Source organism: Phascolarctos cinereus, unplaced genomic scaffold (genome assembly GCF_003287225.1).
Source record: "Phascolarctos cinereus isolate Bilbo 61053 unplaced genomic scaffold, phaCin_HiC Scaffold_5;HRSCAF=322, whole genome shotgun sequence".
In the NCBI taxonomy this organism is placed as follows: Eukaryota; Metazoa; Chordata; class Mammalia; order Diprotodontia; family Phascolarctidae; genus Phascolarctos; species Phascolarctos cinereus.
In genome coordinates, this window is record NW_027555958.1 from 375322348 (window position 1) to 375347491 (window position 25144).

General features: G+C 42.4%; 2 protein-coding genes across 3 annotated transcripts in view; both read right to left on the reverse strand.

The window, feature by feature from the left end:
- Positions 1-3132, reverse strand: part of IL20 (interleukin 20) — a 24458-nt gene extending 21326 nt beyond the window's left edge. Inside the window, exon 1 of the mRNA XM_078156358.1 lies at positions 3052-3132. Within this exon, the coding sequence (XP_078012484.1) occupies positions 3052-3108 (57 nt within the window). The 5' untranslated portion in view covers positions 3109-3132. The remainder of the gene's footprint in view (positions 1-3051) is intronic.
- IL19 (interleukin 19) lies at positions 2496-17218 on the reverse strand. 2 transcript variants are annotated; one of them, XM_021003089.2, is made up of 5 exons: positions 17038-17218; positions 16243-16308; positions 7694-7846; positions 5202-5276; positions 2496-3248 (listed from the first exon to the last, which is right to left on the reverse strand). In XM_021003089.2, exons 1-5 carry the CDS (start codon positions 17179-17181, stop codon positions 3150-3152), a joined length of 537 nt encoding a protein of 178 aa, XP_020858748.1. In that variant the 5' UTR covers positions 17182-17218; the 3' UTR covers positions 2496-3149. The 2 variants fall into 2 exon arrangements, with proteins under 2 accessions (XP_020858748.1, XP_078012483.1); XM_078156357.1 differs by lacking the exons at positions 16243-16308; positions 17038-17218 and adding an exon at positions 12231-12660.
- Positions 17219-25144: the final 7926 nt, after the last annotated feature.

Genomic DNA, 25144 nt, shown 5'->3' on the forward strand with positions numbered 1-25144 from the left:
TTTATATAATGCCTACTATCACCAGGCACTGTGCTAAACACATTTCAGCTTCCTAAAGTGACAGAGCAAAAATGATCATTTTGTTATGTAATAATTGAAAACATATGAATATAATCAATGTACTACATATAACGTGTATATACATATATATATGTATATATATATAGTATGATTAATAATTAACAAAGTTGATGTACCAGATAAGTGAGCACATAGATGTCTTTGATGAATTAATTCATCAAAGATGGGAAAGATGAGCTACATCCTTGGGTCCTGAGAGAACTAGCAGATAAGACTTTGGAGCCACTGCTGGTGACATCCAGGATGGGGAAGGGACTTAAATGAAAAATGCCCACCCCTGCTCTAGGACTGTACTCCAATCACGGATTTGGAACCAGAAGGGACCTCAAAGATTATCCTGTCTAACACTCTCATTTTACAGATGAAGGAACTGAGTCTAAGAGAGTTACTAGCCTCAAACCCTACATGCCTGGCATGCAATAAGTGCTGCATAAATATTAGATATTACTATTATTAAAATGGTCAGGCATGGATGAAGTGAAACAATATTTATAAAGTTCCTTGCATATATTAGAGCATTATGAAAATGCTAGGTATTACTATTACTAATAAATAAATAAGAGGGCCAAAGCTGTGTCCCCAAAGAATGCCAACACCTTCCCTGTGTATCCAATGCCTAACCCCAGACTTCCCCCCTACTCTGAAATTTCTAGCTTCTTTGTTGCCTGACAATTACCCCCTCTCAGTTATCACTCCATCCAGCACTGTCGTCCCAAGGATATATCTTTGTGAGACGGTAGGTTCCGCGTCTTCTGGATGAAAAGGGAGAAGGGAGCATACATTTAGAACAGAAGAGGATTCGGAGGGAGAGGGGGTAGTGGAGGAAGGAGGGTCTAATTCTGGCTCCCCATCAGGCTGCACCAGGAAGAGCATTGGACCGAGAGGGAAGAGGCCTGATTCTCTATCTTACTCTATCATTAATTAGCTCTGGAATTCTGGGTGAGTCTCTTTGCTTTTATTTCCTCATATTAGGATCAGAGTCTCATACTGGGAAGGGACTTCAGAAACTTCACTGAGTCCAACCAAACCTGGAATTCCTCCTATAACGCTCCCAACAAGAATTCAGTTTGAGCACTTTCAGCGATAGGAAACCCACTCTCTGTTAGGCAGCCAGTTCCACTTTGGGACCAATCTGATCAGTGTAGTGGCAGAGGCAGCAATGGTTAGAGCACTAGGCCTGAAGTCAGGAAAACCTGAGTTTGAATCCATATATTTCAGATATTTTCTAGCTGTGCCCCCCTGGACAAGTCACTCAACCTCAGTTTCTTCATGTGTTAATGGAAATAATAATAGCTTCTACCTCTAAGGGTTGTTTTGAGGGTTAAATGAGCTAATAAATATAAAGTGCTTAGTGCACTGACTGCTTACGTAGTAAATTATTTACATAGTAATGTAAGCTAATAGCAGTGGTAGTAGTAATAGTAGTAGTAGTAGTAGTAGTAGTAGTAGTAATAGTAATAGTAGTAGCAGTAGTAGCAGTAGTAGTAGTAATAGTAGTAGTAGCAATAGCAGTAGCAGTAGTAGTAGTAGTAGTGATAGTAGTAGTAGTAGCAGTAATTGTAGATGTTCCTGGAGTCAGAGAGACTTGAGTTCAAATTTGACTGTGGATACTTAATAATTAACAGTGTTTGTTGTTTAGTCATTTCAGTTGTGTCTGACTCTTCATGACCCTATTTGGCGTTTTCTTAGCAAACATACTGGAGTGATTTGCCATTTCCTTTTCCAGTTCTTTTTGCACATGTATCTGTACCGTACAGATAAGTATCTGAGGCCAGATTGGAACTCAAGAAGATGTCTTCCTGACTTCAGGCCCGGCACTCTATCCCTTGTACCAATTAACAGTGTGACCCTGTGCAAATCACTCAACTGCTTTCTGCCTCAGTTTCCTCATCTGTAAAATAAGGGCATTGGACTTGGTGATTTCTAAAATTCCTTCTAGCTCTACATCTACGATCCTTTGTAATATATGTTACAAACCTTGAAGTACTCTACAAATGTTAGCTATCTTATTGACATCTAGGTGAAATAGTAGATACAGTGCTACAGCTAGAGTCAGGAAGAACAGAGGTCAAATCCGGGCTCAGATAGTGCTAGTTGTATCATGCTGAGCAAGTCACTCAGTCTTTCTTTGCTTCAGTTTCCTCATCTGTAAAATGGGAATAATAATAGCACCTACATCCTGGAGGTATTCTTAGGATCAAATGAGATAATATTTGTAAAATTTTTGCAAATGTTGAAGTGGCATATGAAAGTTATTATTATTACAACCCTTAATATTTGAAGACGTCTATCAGACATCTATCTGAAAGAGGAGGGGAGGTTAAATTACATGCCCTCTAAGGTCCTTTCCAGCCCCAACATTGTACAAGTCCAAGCCTCCCCACACAGTCTTGTCTGCAAAGAACACGCTTCCCTGGGGGTGGTGAAGAACTGAGTTTATTTAAGCGCGGTGAACACTTGGTACAATATGTACTACCCAGATATCGCCCAGCTGACATCACAGACATGGGGCAAACAATGTCACAATAAATTAGAGGGAAGCCAGGACCTTCCCATCCCATAGACATGACAAGGGACAAAACAGGTACATCCAAAAGGCATAAATAGAGCAGGAAACTATTTGGCAACTTTCAGAGAAAGACATCTTCCAAGTGGGACTGGACAGCCTGACAGCAGCCAATGGAATTCCATGTCATAGCCAGGGTTCTTGCCTGCCTCTATCCAAGCCCAGCATCTCCCCATAAATCTCTTCAGTGAAGACAAAAACAAATATTCTGTGTAGACTTAATATACTTCCCATCATCCTTCCCTACCTTCACACCCATCCCTCCCCGCCCCCCCAAATTTGGCCTAATCATCACTGTTATGTTGACCACATGTCCTGAATTTTTCAGCTCTTTTCTAATTTCAAGAAAATCACATAGATTTTTTAATGAGATGTTGGCAAAGGGTTATTCCTTTGCAACTCACAAGTCCTGATTTTTGTTTCTTAGAGAGTGTGGTCACCACACTGGTTAGGGCCCCCATATTCAGCTTTGCTTCTAAGGGTAGAGAATTGTTCTTCGGCCTCACTTAGTAGCAGCCTTAGGTCGGTAGTTCCGGATGATCCAGGATAGTAAAATATCTAGTTCTCCCAGAGCCTTAATTGCTGCAGCTTTGACCTCCATCTAGAATAATAATTAATAATCATCTGTCACCACACTGATATTGTGTAGCACTTTATACTTTTCAAAGCATTTTTTTCTCTATTCACCTTCTTCATGTACAAAAAAGTAAGGGTTAAATTACTTGGTCTCTAAGATCCCTTCTGGGGCAACTAGGTGGCGCCATGGTGCACAGAGCACCTGCCCTGGAGTCAGAAAGACTCATAGCTCAAATCTGGCCTCAGACACTCACCAGCTGTGTGACCCTGGGCAAGCTATTCAACCCTGTTTGCCTCAGTTTTCTCACCTGTAAAATAAACTGAAGAAGGAAATGGCAAGCCATTCCAACATCTTTGTCAAGAAAACCCCAAACGCTAATGTGAAAATATGTTTAATAGGAATGTAAATGTATAGCCTATATCAGATTGTGCGCTGTCTTGGGGAGGGTGATGGGGAGGAAGGGGGAGAAAAATTTTTTTAGAAAATTTTTAAATTTTAAATTCAAAAGCATATGGAAGTGATTATTGATAAATCAGAATAAATTAATAAAAATGAATATAATAAATATAATATAATGTTAATATGATATTATTAATATATTATAAATAATATAAATGTGGTATAATAAATATAAAAATAAATGAATTAATAAAAAATTAAAAATAGAAAAAAGCCCCAGATGGGACCATGAAGAGTCAGACTCAACTGAAATGATTGTACAACAACAAATTTGTGTGTATGTGTGTATGTGTGTACCATATATTTCATTCTGGACATGTAATTTTATTGTCATAATGACTTCCTGATGAAGAGACTGCCCCCATTTACCACCAGATGGTCATGCCCAGTGGACAGTACTGGGTAATTTCTAGTCTTACAGAATTGCCTGGGGGCACCGAGAAGGTAAATAACTAACCATGGTGAGTCATATAGTCAATATGTGTCAGAGGTGAACTTGAACCCAGGTCAACTGTGATTTCCATTATGCTGTCTCTCCTTGCCTCATACAGATAAGTACAATTCTTTACCTACCACCCAAAAAAAGAATTGGCAAACATTCATTTAGTAGAATGAGGGCAGGGGTCAGTTTTTCTTTGTATCCTAGTGATTAGCATACTACGATACATATGGGGCATTGGATAGTTGTTTGATTGTTGAAATAAGCACATGGCCATTCTGTATAAGCATAATGTAATCTTTCCCCCCTTATCACGCTTTTCTTTCTAGGGTGGTTTACTTCTCAAGCCAGTTCGCACACCTGACTCTCTTATATACAGTGTCCCAAAAGTCTTAGTGCAGATTTGCTGAAATCTTTGGGACATGCTTCCTGTAGTAAACATGCTCCCACATTCTCCTTACTTCAGAAGACCTTCAAGTACCCTCTAAATCATTATTATTTAGGAGACATCATTATTTTCATTTGACAGATAGGAACCTGAGGTCCAGAGAAAGGAAATGATTTGTCTTAGATCACACAGCTAGTTAGTTGCAGGGCCAGACCTTGAACCTAAGCTGCTCCTCTGGAAGGATGAGAATTTCTGTTTCAGTCGGGTAGTACAAATATTATTATGCCCATTTCATAGATGTGAAAGCTAAGGCTCAGAGATACAAATGACTTGTATGAAGGTCATTCCTTCATTCAATAGGCATTATCAAGTGGGACTCCATTCAAGATAGGAACCATAGCTGAGGAGTGGCAGAGCTGGGGTTCTAATTCGGGTCTTCTATCCAGAGCTCTTCCCAATCTCTGACACTACTTTAAATGTTTGCTGAGACCAGCTTTTGTGGTAGGGGCTGGAGAAGTTGGTATCTGAAGTTGCAAAAATCAGGTGGGATGTCTGGGTGGGGCTAATGCAAATTCCAAATGAGAATTGCCTTGGCATGGGGGAGGGGCTGAGTGGTTTATGAGGTAGGCTCTTTCATAAGGCTGATCAGGCCCATCTGTGTCCACAATCCTCCAGTCCCCAGCCTAGTTACCTGCTCATAATTTCCAACAATGATTTGAAACTTCTCGGTGGCTTCTTCTCGACAGTCACAGTTCCTCTGATTCTTCTGCGGCAAACAGGGGAAGAAATCCCAAGTGATGAGGATGGTCTGGACCTGAGTTTATCCCCACCACATGCCTAGGTTCCCCTCCCCCAAACCATCTCAACATTACCCCTCCCCAACCCAACACCCATCCCACAACCCAATACCCATCCCACAACCCAACACCCATCCCACAACCCAACACCCATCCCACAACCCAACACCCATCCCACAACCCAACACTCATCCCACAACCCAACACCCATCCCACAACCTAACATTTTCTCCCATGGTGAAAGGCACAAGTGAACAAATGCTGGACTTTCCCAAAGAAGAGCCCAAAGAACCTTGGGGAACTTGAATAAATATCTCTTAAGAGCCCACTGTGTTCTAGGCACTATGCTCACCAATGGAGATAGGGATACAAAAATGAAATTGTCCCTTCCCTAGCATAGTAGGAAGAACCCTAGAGTCAGAGGATCTGGGTTCAAGGATTACTTCCTGTGTGTGATTTTGGACAAGTCACTTAATTTCTCCAGATCTCAGTTGCCTTACCAGTAAAATGAAGATGGCCTCTGAGGTCCCTTCTCACTACAGCTCTATCAATCCACATTTAACCAGAGATTATATTATGTATCCAGATAATACATACAAAACCACAGGGTCATAGATTTAGAACTAGATGGCACTATAAAGGCCATTTAGTCTAGACCCTTTGTTTTATAGATGGGGAAACTGAGGCCCACAGTGATGAAGTCACACATTTGAGAAGAGGGAACACCAGTATCTAGGAGGGTAAGGGAAGGCTGCTGAGTAGAATCCGAATTTAAGTTTGATAGAAGATAGGTGGCGCGATAGATTGCTGAACCTATATTCTGGAAGACTGAGTTCAAATCCTGCCTCAGACATTTACCGTATGACTCTGGGCAGGTTACATAATCTGTATTTGCCTCAGTTTCCTCATCTGTAAAAATAGGGATAATAATAGCACCTTGCTGTTGTTCAGTCATGTCCAACTCTTTGTGACTCCACTTAGGATTATCTTGGTGAAGATACTGGAGTGGTTTGCCATTTCCTTTTCCAGCTCATTTTACAGATGAGGAAACTGAGGCAAACAGCATTAGGTGATTTGCCCAGGATCATATAGCTAGTGTCTGAGGCTAGATTTGAACTCATGAAGATGAGTCTTCCTTATTCCAAGCCCAGTGCTCCATCCACTGTGCCACCTAGCTGCCTACTTAATAATACCTATCTCCCAGGATTGCTGTGAGGGTCTCATAAGATAATATTTGTAAAGTGGCTTGCAAACCTTAAAGTGCTATATAAATACTAGCTATTAATATTAATTAATACCAAGTACTATATTAATAATTAATTGATATTAACATTAATACTACTTCTTGACAGTTGTAAAGAATTTCAAAAGTGCTTTCCTATCTATCATCTCATTTGGGTTTTACAATGCTCTGCAAGGTAGCAATAGTCCCATCTGACAAAGGAGGAAACTGAGGCTCAAAGTAATAAAATGGCTTGTCCTAGTCCACACCATTAGAGAAAAGACCAAGACCAGTGCCCCAGGTGCCCTGATTTCCAGTCCCCTGCTTTTCTCCCATCCATGTTGAATACATGTAAGAATCTTTGGTTTAGGATACACTACTCAGAAGGATTTGCCCACAAACTGGAAAGGAGCTAGAACAGGAGAGGAAACCCCAAAGAGTCTATAATTCAGGCTACTGATGTAGCAAAGCTGGATTCCTCAGACCTCATTCTTTCCCCATTAGCTCATCACCATCACCTAAATTTCTTGGTTGTCAATTAACCTGAGGACTTTTAGGTGTCTAGGTCTAAGAAAGTCTACACTGGTCACATCCTCCCACCTTTCTGAGGGGGAGAAGGGGCTAAAGAGTTGGGTATAGGCAGAGCAAAAACCAGGAGGACACACAGAGAAGTAACCACTGACAGTGTCCCCAGAAGGCAATGGGGTAAGGAAATGCCTGTGTAAGACAGAATGGCTTATCTTGGTCCTAAGTTTCAGCTTCTCTTCAGAAGCACTGTATTGTAGAGGAGAAAGGACTAGTCTTGGGATCAAAGCACTTCAGTTCACATCTCAGCTCTCTGACATGTTTTCTATCTGACATTAAGCCATTTATTTAATCTCTCTATGCCTCAGTTTCATCTTTAAAATGGGAATACTAGTGACCTGTGCAATCCATCTCACAGGAGCAAATGAAATAATGCATAGAAAACTCTCTCCTCCCGTTCCCTTCCTCCTCCCCTCCTCCTGTTGTCCCCTCCCCTCCCTTCCCTTCCTAGCACAGAGCTCTGTACCTAACTGGGACTTAAAAAAATATTTGCCAAATGGGTAAACAAACATGGCCCAGCTTATTCCCCCAACGAAAAAAATAGGCTGAACACGTTTAATTGGTGAGATGGTTACTCACGCACTGCTCCAGGGCATTCCGAATGCGGAGGAAAGAATTGGCAAGGGTACTGAGACCCCTCTGGATTCTGGGGTCTGACTCCTCATGATTCCTGAAGACCTTGTCCACGTAGAACCCTAGGATGTTTTTGGTCATGCAGCATACATCTGAGGGCTAGACATAGAAATTCTCATTTCCTGGAGAAAGTCACCAGCCCACGGAATCTTATTCCCCCCCCATGCCCTCAGAGATCAGGATGGCTGAGTTGGGACCAGAGGAAGCCTGGGCAATCCAAATTTACTGAGAGATTTCTTTTTAAATAGAATTTCTCAGTAGGTTCACCCTCCTCCTCTACCAAGCCAGGGCCAAAGAAAGAGAGGAATAGAACAGGGTGTTTTAGGGGACAGGAGCGGGGTGTAGAATTTTCCTTTGATGCTGTTGTTGTTCAGCTGTTTAGTTGTATCCGACTCATCATGATCCGGTAGGGGTTTTCTTGGCAAAGCTACTGGAGTGGTTTGCCATTTCCTTCTCCAGTGGATTAAGGCAAACAGGTTAAGTGACTTGCTCAGGGTCACATAGCTAATACATGTCTGAGGCTGGATTTGAACTTGGGTCTTCCTGACTCCAGATTCAGCATTCTATTCATTGAGCCACCTAGCTGCCTCCTGGAAGGAACTCTAGAGGTCATCTAATTCACCCAATGCAGAAATTCCTTCTACAACATCTCTCACAAGCGATTATCTATTTTCTGCTTGAATACTTCTAGTGATAGGGGAGCCCTTTACCACACAAGGCAGCCCACTCCATTATTAGATAGCTCTAATTGTTTCAAAGTTTCATTCAAACCAGTATCTGGGTCATAGTGCACATCTATAATCTCTGCTGTTGCAGGAGGCTGAGGCTGCGGGATCACTTGAGTTTGGGAGTTCTGAACTTTAACGGGTTAAGCCAATCTGGTATCTGCACTGTATGGCCCCAATATGGTGAGCCCAAGAGAGTAGGGGGCTACCAGGCTGCAGAAGGAAGGGCCGGGACAGGCTGGAAGCAGAGTAAGTGAAAACTTCTACGCTGATCAGAAGTGGGATAGGATTATGAGAGGAGAGGACAGAAGAAGGGAGGGAGGAGAGGGGAGGGGAGGGGAATGGAGGGCTGTAAGTAGCCTGAACCTGGCTCTCTGCCATTTCTATCTGTTGCTCCTAGCTCTGCCTTCTAGAGCTAAGCAAAGTAAGCTTACTCTCTCCTCTACATGGAAGCCCTTCGAAGACAGTTATCGTATTTCTCTGGAGACTTCTCTAGGCTTTTGTTCAGTCATTTTTCAGTTATATCAAGCCCTTTGTGATCCCATTTGGGGTTTTCTTAGCAGAGATACTGGATTGATTTGCTATGTCCTTCTCCAGCTCATTTTACAGGTGAGAAAACTGAGGTAAATGGGGTTAAGTGACTTGCCCAGGGACACACAGCTAGTATCTGAGGTGGGATTTGAATCCAAGAAATGAGTCTTCCTGACTCCAGACCAGCCAGAGCTCTATCCACTGCACCACCCCAGGTAGCCAATCAGTAAATATTTGAGTGCTCACTACGTGCTAGGAGGTACTGGCTAGTTGTGCTAGACACTGATTCCTGGGATGGTCTTCATGGCAATGTTACAAGGCCCTTCACTGTATTAGTCACCCTAGTTTGGACAAACTTCAGTTTGTTTTAAAAAATATGATCCCCATCTCCATCCCCTCAACTGAACACAATCCTGCAGTTGTGGTCTGATCAGCCCAGGACAAAGTAAGGCACTCATCTTCCTCATTCTGGACATTAAAGCAGCCTAAAACGAAATTAATTTTTTTTTTTTTAAAGAACAACTTCCCATTTTTGACAGTTATTGAGCTTCTCCCCATCACATTCATCTTGTTAGCTATGGGCCTTTGTTTTAGCCCACTCAGACCTTTTCAAATCTCAGTTCTCTCAGTCAACATATTATTCTTCCTAGAGTTGTACCCTCCAAATTGGAGCAGCATTCTTCATTCAAATAGCTGATAAAAAAATTAATTTTGGGGGGCAGCTAGGTGGCGCAGTGAATAGAGCACCGGCCCTGAAGTCAGGAGGACCTGAGTTGAAATCCAGCCTCAGACCAAACACTTGACACTTACTAGCCGTGTGACCCTGGGTAAGTCGCTTAACCCCAACTGCCTTAAAAAAAATTTAATTTTTTTTTAAACTGACAAAAAGGACAGGCCACTAGATAATCTGATCATCAGCTAAATTAGATAATCAAGATTTTGAAGGGAAAAAAAACTTGTATTTTACTTGCAAAAGACTCCTTATTACTTCACCTCTATGTGATCAGTCAATCAATAGACATTTATTAAATGCCTGCTATGTGCCAGGCACTGTGCTAAGTGCTGAGGGTACAAAAAGAGGCAAAAGACAGTCCCTGCCCCCGAGGAGCTCACAATCTAATGGAGGAGCTCCCCTGCCTCCAGCTCCTATCACTGCCAGACCAAAACAAACAAACAAACACAACTCTATAATCTGCACCACTTTAATTATTCCAAGCTGAATTTATAAGGACTTTCCTTTTGCATACAAGATGAAACTCAAATTCCACCTGGCTCCAACAAAGCTCTCTACAATTTAGTCTTACCCTTCTCTTCCCAACCTTCTTTCCTAATATTCCCTAATACCAACCTTCCACTCCCATCATTTCAGTCTTATTCCTGTCTTTACATCCCCATTCATTTAAGGTTTGGTCCCCCTCTTCCAGAAAACCTTCCCAGATTACTGGCAAGGTCTGACAAGGTTTAGAGATTTAAAGTAGAAATCAAAAGGCAAAAGGGAGAAGTACTAGCTCCTTTTTCTGACCCCTACCTTTGGAATTTGGGGGTATGATCACTCTTCCCAGGCTATTCCTTTCTCCTTGTATCATAAAGAGCTACTACTCCTCAGTCACCGCCCTTGCTCCACTGAGCCCAACTGGGGAGAAAATAATGGATGAGAAGGGAAAGACAATATGACCCACAACGTCCCCTCCTCCTCACCAGGCAACTTCGGCTATCTGTTCTCTCCACTTTTTTTTTTTTAGTCTGAGGGGCAAAAGTCAAATCTTGGATGAAATTTAAATTTTGCTTTGGGGAAGTTTATGAAAAGTAATTAAAAATCTCAATCACAAAAATCCCTATTTTTACTCAGAGCTCTCAAGAAGGATAAAAAAAAAATTACATAATCCTAGTTATTTTAGGCAGAAGAATCAGACCTCTGTCTTCCTCTCTGTACCAAATCCTTACCAGGCACTGACTCCCTCCATTGCAGTCTCTTCTTAGCAATTAAGACTAAACAAAGATCACCCAGATGTTATGACCTGTTGTAGTTTAATATAAAAAATCAAGAATTAGGATCAGCTCTAAGAAATAGAGAAATTGTGTGGCTACGTTACCACTTAAGTAGCCCCTGATCATCAGTCCACACTGCTTTTGCTCCTTTCTTTTCAAATCTGCCACCTTGTATTTTGGCTCAGTGACCATCCCCTGGAGTCCTGATGCTCATTCTCATGGTTGCAAATCCAAGAGATTCCGTTCTGCCCCATGGGACTTTAGCTCCCGTCATGTATCACTCCATGTCTCGGAGCTCAGAGTTACATACCTGTCTTTACTCCTACAGAACTTAGAAATAATAATATATAATTCAGTACTTCATTCTTTAATTATTTTAGGTGTGTTTTCTCTCTCCTACTAGATTAGACTGTAAATTTCTTGAGGGCAGGAAGTATATCAGTTACTTCTCCTCTGTTTTCCCCATCCTACTACTACCAATTTGTAATTTCCTCTTTAACCCCAACTTGGAGCAAGGGCAGCATCAGGGCTGGGTGCCCAGAAATGGTTATAAAGCCCATAGATATGTAAGGGGAAGAAACTACCACCACCACCACTGGCTAGCTCAGTTATCAATCAGCATGGGGCCATTCAGATATAGTCTGTCTATCATACCTTCATGTGCTTGTGCAATACTGTTTGATAACTCAGCCAGCCACTATCAGAGGGCCCAGGAACAGAACACTGAAGGACGCTGGACTAATTTAACATTTTTTTAAAAAGTGGTTCTAGGTAGGAACCTGAAAATGCAAAAGATTGCTGCTCTTCTGGAAACACTGGTTTATCAGTAGCAAAGACAGAACCCTGAGGCTGTTTGGAACCTCATTCAACACCTTTTAAGTAACTAGAATTTTCTGCTGAAGGCCAGCATCTAATCCTCTTATTAGATGCTTCAGCAGTTGTAGTCCTCAGCATAATCAAATCTTAAATCACTTTTAAAGACTATACTTTTCTAAAAAACCTAAAATCTGTTACAGATTTCTTACCAATTATAAGTAAAAAGTTATAATAATAACAAATCACACTACAGGCTGTTTAAGCTTTACAAAATATCTTTCCTTACCTATAGGGTAGATATTTACTAATAAGGAGACTGAGGTTCAAGCAAGTGAAATGACTTGCTTAGGATCACACAATTGAGCCACAAGATTTGAACCCTGATCTCCTGACTCTAAAAGAAAAGAAGCCAGTGTACTCACCATCGTACCACACTCTCTCTTAAAGTTGTATTTCAATTGCTGTAGACCATCCCAACAGTGATTTGTGTTGGAACAGGCACATTGTGTCAGTTCACATAGACCTATCCAGTGGGGACTCCTCAAAGCAAAAAGATGTCCCTGCCAACCCAGTCCTTCCCCCCATTGCCATCCCCAGCCACCAGCAACAAAATTAAGATGGGGCAGATCAGATTCTAGCTAACCACAGTAGACCCAGATCTGCCTTCTATCATCGCGATTTGCCTGCTTCAGGTCAGACAGCCCCAGCCCTGCTGCGCTCCACCCCTCCAGCAAGCCTCCTGCTGCATGCCTCAGTAAACTGGCTGGGCTGCCCTCCATCATTTACTCAAGCAGATCATATTCCAGGCCTCTTGCTGAGACCAGCAGCTGGAGGGCTATTTGTGAGGAGGCTGACTACATCTGGCAGGGACTGGGTCAGAAGGATAAATGACTCTACCCAGCTATCTATCTTCATTAGCGTGAAAAGAGCCAGAGCTAGTGGAGTGAGGAGGCCTCCCAGTCTGTTTCCTAGGCTTTAAAACACAAAACACAACACAACACCAATCCAAAACCTCCGCAATTGGAATGCAGAAATCATATGCCTCATTCCTTGGACGGGGGGGGGGGGGGGGGGGGGGGGGGGGGCGGCGGCTAAAGATCAAGCATTCTGGGTCTATCAAAGATAGGATTCCTTGACAAAGTAATCCAGAGCCAAGTAAGAACCTTGGGCCAGAGAAAGAGTCAATAAGGGCTTAGGGCAGCACAGGTACTTGGAGCCACCTCCAATATTTGGAAATACTAGCATAGTCCATTCTCCACTCAGAACCCTAACTAGACCAGGGCCTTCCCCAAGGACCCTGACATGGGGAAGATGGAGGGTGGGGGTGGGGTGGGAAGGAGGAAGGCAGCAGAGGAGGGGGAAGTAATACTTTCTCTGTGCCTTTTCAGAGATTGCCCTCTTATTGTTTCATACCTCTCTGCTCCTGGCCCATATCAGATCTCCCTATAGAGGTATATATAGGGAAAGGGGGTGGTGGTTCAAACATCAGAAGAAGGTAAAGGAGGGAAGCAAGAGGAGTGGTGGGGTGAAAAGGGAGAAAATAAGTATTTATGTGGCACCACTTATATTCCAGGCACTGGGCTAAATGTTGTTTACAAATATGATCTCATTTGATCCTCACAACAACCCTGGGAGGTAGGTGCTCTTATCATCTCCATTTTCCAGTTGAGAAAACTGAGGCAAACAGAGGTTCAGTGACTTACCCTGGGTCATAAATCTAGTATCTGAGACCAGATCTGAACTCAGGTTTTCCTGATTCCAGGTATAGCACTCTAGCCACTGTATTGCCAGCTGCCTCTGAAGAGGCAGATAGACTGCCCCCTCTTATGGCACAACCATATCCATAGGGCAGCTAGGTGGTACAATGGATAGAGTGCTGGGCCTGGAGTCAGGAAGACTCATCTTCCTGAGTTTAAATCTGGCCTCAGGCACTTATTAGCTGTGTGACCCTGGGCAAGTCATTTAACCCTGTTCGCCTCAGTTTCCTCATCTGTAAAATGAGCTGGAGAAGGAAATGGCGAACCACTCCAGTATTTTTGCCAAGAAAACCCCAAATGGGGTCACAAAGAGTCAGACATGACTGAAGTAACTGAACAACAACAAAAATATCCATGGTCAAACTGTTTGCTCTGGAGCCTCTGTACTTCCTTCAACTGTTTTTGCTCTTGATGAAAAAAAAAATCCTAGTTATGCCTCTGTCTCCATTAATGTCCTGTCTCCACAAGATAAAAAGCAGGTCCTGGTCTCTAAAAAGCAACTGCAGTGGGTCCTACCAAACTCAGAAGGTTCCTATTACAACCTGGGAATAGACTGTATGGCTGGGATCCCAGGACCAATGCAACTAAATTCTTAGAGGCTTATCACCAGATTGGCCTCAGGGTGACGAATTTTTGGATCACAGCAAGTGTCAAATAATTTCTATTAAATCAAAGAAGGACTATGATCTGCACAGGTGGAGGGGGTACCCACAGCGAAGAAATCATAGGCCAGCAGATGACGATGAAATATGAAATGCAGTCTCTAGACTACCATAAGGAGGAAGTACACCTCCCCATGTTGATACCCTGGGACAAAGCCCTGACTACCCTGCCCTAGTTACAACTCAAGGGGAAGATCTATGAAGTAATATATAGGTATATACAATAACACCAAAAGACAAAGCTATTATATATAGATTTCGCTTAAGTTAATTTGAAAATAACAATAAGATGTTTCTTTTGTTTCATATGGAGATTTTTCTTTATAGTAAATGGAACGTTGGGTGTCAAACCTGGGGGTCTTGGAGCAACTACCCCTTTTGTGGTTATACTGCACCTCTAGGACAGAAGAACCAAATCCTCAAATTTATACCAGGTCAGCTGCCCTACTGAACAAATTCTAGTGCTTCCCTCTTACCTCTAGGCTCAAAGATAAACTCCTTTGTTTGCTCTTCAAAACCTGGGGTCGACCCATCTTCCCAGTTTTATTATACATTACTCCTCTTTACACAGACTATAATCCGGTCAAACTGACTGGAATAACAGTTCCTCCCACATCTCCAACTCTGGTCTCCACACCTTTGCAGGCTGTCCTGTCCCCTCCTCCTGGAATGTCCTTTCTCTTGCTTCTACCTCTTACAATCTTTAGCTTCCCTCAAGACCTTGCTTAAGAGCTACCTCCATGAAGCCAGTCTTTATCTCTCAGATGCTCATATTTTTCTCTAAAGCATTTTTTTATCTATCACAACCTGAAAAAAAAAATGAAAGGCAATGTGATATAGCAGGACAAATACTTAACTGGCAGTCAGGAGATCCGGGTTCTACTCCCAGCTTTGCCACTAAACTACCTGTGTGACCTAATAATAATTAATTTTTAAAAGGACACTAGGCAGATTACAAATCACTTTCTCATATTTTATCGCATTTGGGCCTGCAAACTACCATGTGAACAGGATATCACACCCATTTTATAGATGAGGAAACTGAAGTTCATGTGACTTGTCCAAGGTCACACAGCAAGTAAATGTTAGATTTGGGACTCAGAATCAGGTCTCTTGAATTCAAGTCCAGTACTTTCTGGACCTTGGTTTCTTCATTCATAAAATAAGGATTCGTAAAAAGATATCTCTGTGACCTCTTTCCCACTCTAAAACCAATGACCTCCAAAGTATTGCAGTTTTACGACAATAGACTCTAAATAACTAGTTCTGTAGAGTAACTTAATAAGAAACTGAGTTTATAAGCACAGAGAGCCTGAAAGATAAATGGCACCTTGTTCAACTAAAAGATGAATGGTAACCTGGGAAGGATGCAGCCCCCCCCACCCCATGGTGCTTTCTAGGCATTGGTTTGGAGTTAAATATTGAGCCAGATTCTGCCAGTAAAGAGCTTTCCCCTCTGAGCGTATTTCAGAGAGGTTCTAGGAAGTTCCTGACCTCAGGACACATGTTGGTCTTAACCAGAGTGGGGAAGCAGTGGCCTCAAGGCCACATGTGGCCCTCTAGATCCTTAAGTGTGGCCCTTTGACTGAATCCAGATTTGTTCTGTGAAGTTTGGATTCAGTCAAAGAGCTGAACTTGAGGACATAGAGTAGGAGATTTTTTTTTTGGTAAGGCAATTGGGGTTAAGTGACTTGCCAGAGTCACATAAATAGTGTTATGTGTCTGAGGCCGGATTTGAGCTCAGGTCCTACTGACTCCCATGCTGGTGCTCTATCTACTGGTCCACCTAGCTGCCCTGATTTATTCTGTGAAGTTTGGATTGAGTCAAAGGGCCACACTTGAGGATCTAGAGGGCCACACGTGGCTTTGAGGCCCTAAGTTCCCCACCCCTGGTTAACCTTTCAATGCCTGCCAGGTTAGAGAAAAGGCTAGGAAGGTAGGGGAGGGGATTAGGTGCTGAGACCAATGACCACTGGAGTTTCTCCCACACAAAGGTAGTTTGCATAAGTCAGTACCGTGATGTTGAACAGGGTCTCAGATGCAGACAGGATGGTGACATTCTGAAAGACATCCTTCGTTTGCTACAAAGGGAGATATAAGAGAGAGAGAGAGAGACAGAAAAGGTGATAAGCAAATCACAGGATCATAAACTAAGAGCAGAAAGGGAGCTTGAAGGTCATCTAGTCCAATCCCCTCATTATACAGATGAGGAATTAGAGGCCTGGAAAGGTTAACTGACTCATCCAAGGTTACACAGAAAGACAAAGATTGAAACTCATGTCTTCTAACCCCAAATTCAACACTCTTGTGGTACAATGGATAAAGCACTGAACCTGGATTCAGGAAGAAGAGAGTTTAAATCTAATCGCAGCCACTTATTTGTTGGGTGACCCTGGGCAAGTTGTGCTATCTGCCTCAGTTTCCTCATCCATAAAATGGGCCAATAATTGTGCCTCTCTCCCAAGGCTGTTGTGAGGATCAAATGAGATGAGATGATGACAGCTCTTTGCAAACCTTAGAGTGCCATATAAATGCCAGCTACTTGTTATGATATTTTCCTGGAGAATACCATCCTGTCCATGAAGTGTTCTTGGCAAAGATACTAGAGTAGTTTGCCATTTCCTTCTCCCATGGACTAAGGCAAACACAGGTTAAGTGACTTGCACAGGGTCACACAGCTAGTAAGTGTCTGAGGCCGAATTTGAACTCGGATCGTCCTGACTCTAGGCCCATTGCTCTATCCACTGAGCCATCTAGCTGCCTAGGGCATATCTGTACCCACCCTCACTCCCACCTGAGCCCATACTCACAATTGTATTTTTTATCCCCTGGAAGCTCTTTTCTATTTGATGCACATCCATGGAGATCTGACACCTCTTGAGAGACCCCGCATGTGCTAGCCACAGGAAAAGGGTTGCACACAGAAGAGAGAGAGGAAATCCAGAGAGCTTCATTGTCCTGAAGGAGGTGGGAGATGGCTGCCCAACTGGGAGTACTTCTGAGAGAAAATGAAAAAAAAAATCTTCCATCATCTCCCTTCTTAAACTTCTAAAGCAAAAAGCATTCAAACCAATAATACGTAATCTGAAGATTCGTGAAATTTCAGAAAAGCACGTGTCCTAATCTGATTTTCTTGAATCAATTACATTTCAGTTCCTCCACTTCCCCTCTCCAATTTACTAATCACAAACCATGATAAAATGTTTCTGATTCTCAGAGAACTTATTTGTCTAAGCATCATTCTGAGTATGAGTCAACACAGCTCACTTTGTAAAACAGAGTTGGGGGTGGGTAGAAAGACTTGCTGTTTTTCACAAGTAAATAGGAAAAAACAGAGTTTAAAATTACCCCAAGAATTAAGCAGCAATTCAATTCAACAAATATTTATCTGGGAGTCTTCTATGAGTAAGGCCCTGTACCGGGTGCTGTAAGAACTTTGAAAATCAATAAATATATATCCACTATTCCCCTACCCCCAAATCCATTTGGAAATAAAGGTAAAAACAAAAGTTATCAATAATAATTTTTTAAAATTATATCCCTCATCTCTCCTCTATCCCATTACCCCCTGCAAAGAGTGAAGATCCTGTCAGTATATGGCCCTAATGTATCTCTCATTTTACTCAGGCTTAAAAGTAATTGAAGTCAACCATGCAAATTACCACTCCCCATACCACCATACACTTATACACCAAATGAAATGAGAAAGGGAGGTGATAAAATGTCCCCTCTCAAGGGTGGTAAAGAGATGCAGTGGGGTACAGTGGAGGGATCACTGAACACAGAGTCAGAGTACCTGGGTTCAGACACTGCCTTTACCACTGTCTAATTCAATGACCTCTGGCAAATTACTTCCCTGAGAGACAGAGACACAGGGAGACACAGAGAGAGAGAGATTGAGACAGAGAGAGAGGTATAATTCACAAGGCACCAACTATCTCTTCCACTATGGAGCCTCCTATATGACCGAGGAAATCAGGAGGCTTTTTTCATTTTACCTCTGCCCTTGAGATCAGACACTGTGATGGTTCTCTCTCTGTGTCTCTGTCTCTGTCTCTCTCTGTCTCCCTCTATCTCTGTCTCTCTCTGTCTGTGTGTCTCTGTCTCTGTCTTTGTAACTCTCTCCCTCTCTCTGTCTCTATGGATCTCTGTCTCTGTCTCTCTGTCTCTGTCTCTGTATCTCTCTCTCTCTCCCTCTCTGACTCCCTGTGTCTCTGTCTCCCTCTCTGTTTCTCTCTGTCTCTCTGTCTCTGTGTGTCTGTATCTGTGTCTCTGTCTTTGTATCTGTCTCTGTCTCCCTCTCTCTGTCTCTCTGTGTCTCTGGGTCTCTGTCTATCTGTCTGTCTCTCTCTCAACTAGAATATCCGAAAGCCTATGGGAATAGCACTAGTGCTTTCATTGTGTTTTGGACCATGTTCCTCTTCCTTCTTCTGGCGACGTGATCCATCAGACCACATTTTCCTCCTCACCTTCGCAATTTGTGGGGCAAGAGTCCAGCAAGAGCCTCTGCTTAAAGATCTCTAATGGGGGGAACCCACCACTTCCTGAGACAGCCCACTCTGCTTCTAGATGGCTTGAATTGTTAGGTAGTTTCTCTGATATCAGACCAGCACTAGTCTCATCTACATTTCCATTTGTTTCCTTTGGTTTTCCCTTTTGGGACAAAACCAGAATTTAATCAAAGCTATCCCTTTCCACTGAGTCTTCTCTTTTCCAGGCTAAACACACCCAGTGCCTTCCAGTGATCATCATATGGCATGGATTCCAGGCCTTTCCCCATGCTTTTTGCCCTTCTGTGGATGTTTTGAAGCTTATTAACATCTATTTTTCAACTGCAATGCCCAGAACTGAATGCAGCACCCCAGATTTCATCCATCAAGGTCAGAGGACCACAGAACTATCATTTCCTCATTCCTAGAAGCTATGACTCTCCTAGTGTGGCCCAAGATGACATTGGGCTTCTTGGCCATCATATTACACTACTGGCCATGTTGAATTTTGAGTCCATTAAAATCTTCAAATCTTTTTCAGAAACTGCTGGCTTGCCCTACCTCCCCCATCTTTATCATTGAGAAATTGATTTCTTTTTGTACCCAAGCATAGCCAAGTTTCACATTTATCTCTATTCAATTTTGTTTTATTAGATTCAGCCCAATGCTCTAATCTGACAAGATCCTTTTGGAGCCTGCTTCTGTCCTACAGCACATTAATTATCCCTCCCAACTTCGTGGCGTCTGTAAATATGATAAATATTTCATCTCTGCTTTCACCCAAGTCACTGATTTAAACATTAAACAATATAGGGCCAAACAGATCCCCGAAGTACTCCACTGGAAACCTCTTGCCAAGTGGCCATGGAACAATTAACAACTCTTCTTCAGGCCAGCCATTGATCCAGTTCCAAATCCATGTAATTTTATTATTGACTAGTCCACATCACTCCATCCTCTCCACAAGAATAGAACTTAACATAGTACCAAAGGCTTTGTTCAAACCTCAGGAAACTCTATCTCTGATAATCCCTTTACCTACTTAGTATCTTATTTTAAAAAAAGAGGAAGTGAAGTTAGTCTAACCTGATCTCTCTTCAGTGAAGCCATGCTGACTCTTTATGATATTTGTGTTTTTTTCATCTTTGTATTCCTGGCACCTAGAAGTGAACTTTGCAGAGAGTAGGTGTTTAATGAGGCAGCTAGGTAGTACAGTATATAGAGTTCTGGATCCGTAGTGAGGGAAAACCTGAATTCAAATTCAGCCTCAGACACTTAACTTAGCTGTGTGACCCTGGGCAAGTCAACTAATTTGTATGCCTTGGTTTCCTTAACTGTAAAATGGGGATAAGAACATCTCCCTATCTCCCTATCTCCCAGAGTTGTTACGAAGATCAAATGAGATATTTGTAAAGTGATTAGAACTGTCCCTGGCACATAGTAGGTGCTATATAAATGCCTATTTCCTTTCTTTTCCTAGAAGGGCAGAGAGTTGTAGTGGAAAGAACACTGAATTTGGAGTCAGAGGACCTAGGTTTGAATCCCAGGTCCACGATTTTCATGGATGGGTTACAGTTTCTAAATCTACAGAATGAGGGAAATGGGTGAGATGGTCCTTCTCCACTCCAAATCCTATGATTCTAATATGAATTGAATTAAATTGAATGTCAAATCTCGGGTGACATTAATTCTTGCCTTTCCCCTGTCTCTCTCTACCTCTCTCTAGTCCAGAACAAAAACCCATCACCAGCCACTTCAACAAGACAGAGAATTCCCTGCACAGAATGATGGTCCTATGACCAGCTGGAAGATACTTGAGAGATCATCAAGCCAACTTCCTCATTTTACAGATGAGGAAACTGAGGCTTAGAGTAATGAAATGATTTGCCCAGGGTCACACAGGTAGAAAATAGCACACAAAATCTGAACCCAGGTCCTCTGGCTTCAAAACAGTATTCTTTCAACTGCTCCAAGTAGCATCGACATTAAACACATACAGTGTACTTAAAATGTAAATCCTAAGAGAGCCACAGGTTCAGTTTGAAGCACAGGTACATTTGATTCATTCATGGGACATTCATTCTACATTTATCTGGGGTGGAAAAATCATGCTAGGCTCTGAAGGAGACATCAAGTTTATATCAAACATAATCTCTTACTTCTTTCCCAGAAGTCAGAGGCTCATAGATTTAGAATTGAAAGAGATGTCAGAAATCATCTAGTCTAAACTCCTTATTTTACAGCTGTGGAAACTGAGGCCCAGAGAGGTTAAATGACTTGCCCAAAGTCATACAAATACTTGGTGAACTGTCAGGATTTGAATCCACAATCTTTAATCCCAAATCCATTGCTTTTTCTACACCAATTCTCTGCTCAGAGTAACCCTAGGCCCCAGAAGGACTTCTAGAAAGAAAAATGGATTGGCAAAGAACACATTCCCCTTCCAGCAAGAAACTTCTCTAGAGCCATGGAAACTTGCCTGCTCCCTTAAAACATTAACAGAGATCATTAAAAAAAAAAAACCTGCAGACAGAGCTCATTCCCCAGCCAGCCAGCCCAGTGCTCACACCCACCAATCCTAAATTGCTGGGCACTTTGCTAAGGAGATGTTTGCCTCACTGAATTCAGATTTCTGAATATCTCGACCCTTTCAACAGATGTTACTGTTACATACTTCTCTTCCACCCTCTAACCCTCTTAAAGAAACTAATTGGACCCTATTTCCTGTAAGAAAGGACCAGGGAACTGCTTGATCTGACTACCTCCCTTCCCCCACTTATTTAAGGAGATCCTAATGGACAAGCACGGTCATTTTCCCGGGCTACACAATCTATGACCCAAAATTATAGAGAGCATTAGACACCTGTAAAACCCTAAAGAAAGATATAAAAAGATTATGGAGTAACTCCATCCCACTAAGAAAGATGGGTTTGGATGGCAATGAATAAAATCAGCAGGTGGAGAAATGTGGGTGTCTTACCTCTAGCCCTAGGCTGCTCCAAGCTGTCTCAGTGGCTTGTGCTGTGCAGCATCTGGGGAAGGCTGGTCACTTTTATGCAGGTGGCTAAGAGGAAATGCCACAAAGGTGTGTTGGGTGGGTCTGCCCCTTGGAAAACTTTTTTTCTCCCCAGTTTTCTCAGCATCTCTTTCCTTGATTGTTTTCTTTTCTTTCTTTTCTTTTTTTTGAGACATCAACTGATTAATCATTATTAAGAAATTCCGCTCCTTCTTCTGGGTCTTGACATGTATTTTCTAAGGAAAATGAACTCTTGGTTCATATGCAAATGAGATTTTCTTGCAATCCTGCAACTAGAGTGAAAAAAGTCTAAGTTAAATCACTTTCCTCTCTCTCTCTCGTGGCATGACACCAACAGTGTCCTGCAGGCAAACTCCCATAACAGCCCTTGCCAAACACGTTCTTCTGCCAACCAGCCCCCGTGAAATTCATTGCCGGTGCAATCTGGCCCTGCTTAGCAGCCTCACATGGGACATATGTCTTTCCTGAGGAATACATGTGGATAGAAACCCCACTCTCATAACATCATAGAATGTTGAGCTAGAAAACACCTTCACGATCATCGAACTTTCATTTCTGACTCCCAGATCCTACATCCTCTCTCCTACATTAGACTACCTAAGGTTTTTTCCAGTTTGGGTTTGGTTTCAGCTCTGCTCCTTATTTACCAGTCAGGTGACCTTGGAAAAGTCACCTAACTACCTTGGGCTTCATCTTCCCCAATCTGTAAAATGAGAATATAGGACTATCTAGCTGTCAGGGGTGGGAAACCTTTAGCCTCATGGCCACATGTGGCTTTCTAGGTCTTCAGGTGTGGCCTTTTGACTGAGTCCAAGTTTTACAGGACAAATCCTTCTATTAAAGGGCCACACTTGAGGACCTAGAAGGCTACATGTGACCTTGAGGCTGAAGGTTCCTCAGCCTTGAAGCCCTTCCAGAGCCAAATTCTATACTCCTATGACTTTAAGTACAATGCTCTTTTCACTCTAATAGACTGTGTATCTGCATGGTATGGTGGTACAAGGGTTAGACTTAAAGCTGGGAGATCTAAATTCAAATCCTACCTCAGACTCTTAGTAACTATATGACCCAGACAAGGTATTTAAATTTTCTGAACCTCACTTTTCTCATCTAGAAAACAGAGTAAGTAATAGCATTTACCACCTAGGGTTTTTTTGTGAGGATCCGCTGAAATAGTCCATGTAAAAGCATTTTGCAAACCTGAGATAGGGGATTTAGATCTGGAAGGAAGCTTAGAGGCTATCTAGTCTAACTCCCTCATTTTAGTGGCAGAGGCTGAGGCTTAGAGAAGTTGTGACTTACACAAGGTCATATAGTGACAGAGGTAGGATTTGAACCCAGGTCCTCTGCCTCCAAAGCCTGTGGTTCTTTTCACAGTCATATAGATGTGATCTCTATAGTAGATCCCACCACCATACCCCTACTGTGACTAAATAGGACTAGGGGGAAAAAAAAGGAGTTTCATCTTTCAGCTTAGCCTGAAGAGCCAGAGCAATACACAAGATCCCACAGGTCCAAGGAGGTTCTACTGGTGGCATCTGAAATGGAGAGGACACTATTTCAAATGCATGTGTCACTTGAGCCTACAAAAAAGAAAAGAAACTCTCATTGGGAGTGGTATGGGACCTAACTGTGACCCATTTAGGTATATCTATATAAGACAGGGTCACTCTCATTCTCTCTGTTATAAAGAAAAGAGAAATTGAGACTATCAAAGGGGGGGAAAGGCTTAATTCCTGCCGCAACAGAGCCAGAAGCACCAGGCATCCTGACTCCTAGGATGGGACCCCTTACCTATGCTGTTTCTCATTCACACAAATATCAAAACAGTTTCAAATGGCCACAATGTGTTGTTGGTGTCATTGTTCAGTCATTTTTTCAGTCGTGTCCCACTCTTAATGACCCCATTTGGAGTTTTCTTGGCAAAGATACTGGACTGGTTTGCCATTTCCTTCTCCAGCTCATTTTACAGATGAGGAAACTGAGGCCAACAGGGTTAAATGACTTTTTTAGGGTCACATAGCTATTAAGTGTCTGAGGCCAGATTAGAACTTGGAAAGATGAGCCTTCATGACTCTAGGTCTGACACTCTATGCACTGTGCTACCTAGCTGCCCCTGGATTGAGTGTATCAGGCAGCGGATAACTGCTGAGGTATTTATTCACAATATGCAATCATCCTGATCTAGCAACCCCTCCACAAGATGGAGATGGAGAAGGGAATGAGAAGTTGGATTTTTACCAAATAAATAAGCCCCATTGATACATTAACAGAGGGAACTGCCCCCCAGCTTCTCCTGAAGTGATAATATAAAGCAGATCTGCACAACCTGGCACAGATAGATATTTAGCAGCTCACTTTCCAAGTGAAGGTATAAGTATATAGGCATAATTAATGATTAAACTACTTTGCAAACAAACCATATTTTAAAAAGGGAAATTTCAATTAATATCAATTACTTATGATTTTTATTTATCATGAAATCACATTAACATTTAAAAAATTACTTTGCTGCATTCACTTTGTCCCTGTTCAATGCTGCAATGACCCAAAATACAGCTAAAAGATATAACTCTCGCTCCTCTCAGACTAGAGACAGGCTGACTATGATTGGTTGCCATGGGTCACGTGACAAACAGGAGAGCGTGCGCAGTAGCAACCCACCTGCCAAATTACATGATGGGCCCAGTAGTGACCAGTGGAAGGCAGGTTAAGCGGGGCATGGACAAAGCACTCATTACATCTTTACTTTATCCTCTACATTTTTCTTAGGCCACCTGAAATTCTTTGGCAAGCAGCCCACGGGCCATATGTTACGCAGGCCTGATATAAAGGGTAAATGACTGGGCGGCAGGTTGGCATAAAGTATAGTAGATTTTGAGACTTAGAGTCAAATCCGAATCCTGGTTCTGACATATACTAGCTGTATGACCTTGGGTGCTTTAAGGCTTAAGTTACACACCAAGTAAAATGGAGATGATGATCTACTAGCTAATTCACAGAGTAATTATGAAGAAAGTAAAATACTACAGAAATATGAGTTAGTATAGCCTATCTACACGTGGCAAAGATATAAAGGCAAGAGAATTTTGAGCATCACGATGGCTGGGATTCTGAGACAGGTAAGTGAGTGAACAGAGATGGTAAAGAAATTGTAACATCAGACTTGGAAGGGAACTCAGTGGTCACCTAGTCCAATTCATAGCAGAACAGTGGCTATTGTCCATCTCTCAATCCCATTAACCCTTGGGTCTTTCCCTAAACACTTGAGCTTCACTCCTTCTGCCTTTGGAACCCTGAAGTCCCAGGAAATAGATCCTAGAGGCATCCCTAAGTCTCTGCTGATGGATTTGGCCAGCTTGGTCAAGCAGACTTCTTAACAAGCCCACT

What these genes read in the sequence shown, in the direction of transcription:
- IL19 (XM_021003089.2), bottom strand. Translation starts at nt 17,181, where the DNA reads ATGAAGCTCTCTGGATTTCCTCTCTCTCTTCTGTGTGCAACCCTTTTC. An exon ending in AGGGGATAAAAAATACAATT is followed by an intron (nt 16,309 to 17,037) that starts GTGAGTATGGGC and finishes CTCCCTTTGTAG; the next exon opens with CAAACGAAGGATGTCTTTCA. An exon ending in TTGTTGGAAATTATGAGCAG is followed by an intron (nt 3,249 to 5,201) that starts GTAACTAGGCTG and finishes TTATTATTCTAG; the next exon opens with ATGGAGGTCAAAGCTGCAGC.